The 2,500-nt window shown below is 37.6% G+C and overlaps 1 protein-coding gene across 2 annotated transcripts in view; it reads right to left on the reverse strand.

Moving 5' to 3' along the window:
- LOC123514638 overlaps positions 1 to 2,500 on the reverse strand; it is a 124,256-nt gene that overhangs the window by 31,697 nt on the left and 90,059 nt on the right. For both annotated transcript variants that reach the window (XR_006677658.1, XM_045272625.1), the window contains exons 2-3: positions 1,746 to 1,850; positions 1 to 83 (exon numbers count right to left, since the gene is read on the reverse strand). The exon at positions 1 to 83 is cut by the window's left edge and continues 121 nt beyond it. Coding sequence is in view for 1 of the 2 variants with exons in the window: in XM_045272625.1 (XP_045128560.1) it covers positions 1 to 83; positions 1,746 to 1,850 (188 nt within the window). In the remaining variant the exon portion in view is untranslated. The remainder of the gene's footprint in view (positions 84 to 1,745; positions 1,851 to 2,500) is intronic.

Below are 2,500 nucleotides of genomic sequence, written 5' to 3' on the forward strand. Positions count from 1 at the left end.
CAGGTGCTCCGCCAAGACCCGCCCCACACGACGCCCCACTAGCCGTTGTAGCCGACGCCGTGACAGACGACAAAGTTCACAGCCTGTTGGAGGACGACCCATGAGAGAGAGAGAGAGAGAGAGAGAGAGAGAGAGAGAGAGAGAGAGAGAGAGAGAGAGAGAGAGAGTATAGGAAACGAGAACTTCATTGCATGTAACAATTGTATGGCGTATACATATAGATTTATTACTTCGCCAAATATCACTTTTTATTAAATCCCGAAATAGATATGCTGTAATCTGCTAAGAATCAATCCAATGTCAAGTTTCGTTATGGGATTGTCGGTACATAAGAGGGCAGACGAAGGGGAAACTAAAGAAATGTGAAGTGAAGGTTACTCGATTTCTTTTGTCGTATCAAATATCAAATGAATTGCAAGTGAGAGAAACATAAAGACAATAGGAATGCATACTAGATTATTCGATATCTGAATATAGCTGTACTTATGATAGACATCGTAAAATAAGAAAAAAAACTATAATTTTTTCTGATAGATGGCAGAAACAGGTCACTATCTCATGCACAGAGACAGATAATCAAGGAAACGTATCCTTTCACTTTTTGTCATATATCTTGTTTTGTGAATCCAGTCCTTCTAGGCATAGACGAGGCAGGAACTGAGACAAGCTATTACACTGACTGTTTTAAGTACTGTTGATACCACACATATAGTTATATCAATAAGATATATAACTTATTTCGATATGTAAATGTTTTTATGCTGACTTGTTTAAAGGAAATAAAATATAATATGTAATTGTGTGATTCTTTATTTGAAAGAAAAAACGATTTGACATAAAAGGGAAATAGAATAAGTAAAGAAAAGAAAGAGAAAGGATTAAAGTATGAATTAGGTAAAGGGTGTGAGCAGAGCTTAGGTTAAAGGAATAAGCAAGAATAATAAAAAAAAGTTGAATATATAATAGAAGCAAACAGGAAAGACAAGCATGTATCGAGTAACAGAATACGACAGTAGGAAAAATAACTGATTGTGTGAAGCAAGAGTTGTTTTATTCCTACAAATGAAGTCATATTGTTTGCGTCACTGGTAACAGAGAAATGACTCATATTGGAAGGAAAAGAAGGTAGGATTGGCTCTATTGTATGATTGTTATTCTCTTCACTTCATTCCCACTTCTGTTTTGTCCTACTAGATCGTTCTCTTTCCGCTATTCTCGTGTTGCTCACCAGCGTTGAATTTGATAGTTACTTATATTACATTTTCTTCTTTTTTATCTTCTTATGTTTTTCTCTTTTTTCCTTTTAACTTTTTTCCATCCTGCTTATTCCTCTTTTTTTTTTTTGTTGTTCTACTTGTTCATGTTGTTTTTAGTACTAACAGTTATATGAGCACTATATTGTTGTTCGTATTATTATTATTATTATTATTATTATTATTATTATTATTATTATTATTATTATTATTATTATTATTACTAGTATTAGTAGTAGTAGTAGTAGTAGTAGTAGTAGTACAATTTATCGCCATCATTAACATTGTCTCCAGAAGCAGTTGCAGAAGTACTGTAGCAGGTAATAATAATAATACGTATGGAAGTGTTAGGATACTACGCTGTGTTAGCAAGTACATTAAACATACCATGCCACCGTCATCTGCCATCGTATAGCTTACAGTACCCTATTATGGACATACAGAGACCATGTGACAGTCCCTCCCTGCTCTCCTTCCCATACCCCGCCTCACCTGTGTCTGGCAGCACCTTCCGATCCACCTCCTTTCTCAGATTGAACTCCTTCACTATCCATCTGAGCCACGTGGATATGTCCTCCGAAACCCACACACGCGGGTCTGTGGAGAGAGAAAAGTGGATGAGCCATAAGGAAAGTTAGTTAAATATCTTTCGTGTGGTAAATAGGTTTCAAATCACCAGGTCCCTTAAGAGATATACATGTAAGTGCTTAAGGAAGGTATGTGTAATGTGTAATTGTGTGTTATATTTTATTACGTCCGTAGGTGTATGAAGTGACAGGTGAGCAGGTATGTGTGTGCGTGTAGATTTTAAGGTGCTTTATAGTGAAAATATGCAGGTATATGTAAATGTTTAAGGGAATTGTGTTCGGCATTATGTTGATGTTTGTGTGTGTGGTGACGTGTGTGCATTTAAGGAGATAGATGATTAAGGATAGGGATGAGGTGATATGTAATGGAGATGTGTGTGTGTGTGTGTGTGTGTGTGTGTGTGTGTGTGTGTGTGTGTGTGTGTGTGTGTGTGTGTGTGTGTGAGGGAATGGCAAATGTGTCCAATGTTGGTGGGGTGTAAGTTGTGTGGGTGTAGAGTGATAGATGGTTAGTGAGGCGAAGCTGTGACGCCTACACACACACACACACACACACACACACACACACACAGTGAGACAAGACTCTTATATAGTGAATCAGCGACGAGGTGTGATGACGAGGAGGTAAATAAAGGCTGGCTGCTCACCACTCCCGCCCAA

Source organism: Portunus trituberculatus, chromosome 38 (assembly GCF_017591435.1).
Source record: "Portunus trituberculatus isolate SZX2019 chromosome 38, ASM1759143v1, whole genome shotgun sequence".
NCBI lineage: Eukaryota > Metazoa > Arthropoda > Malacostraca > Decapoda > Portunidae > Portunus > Portunus trituberculatus.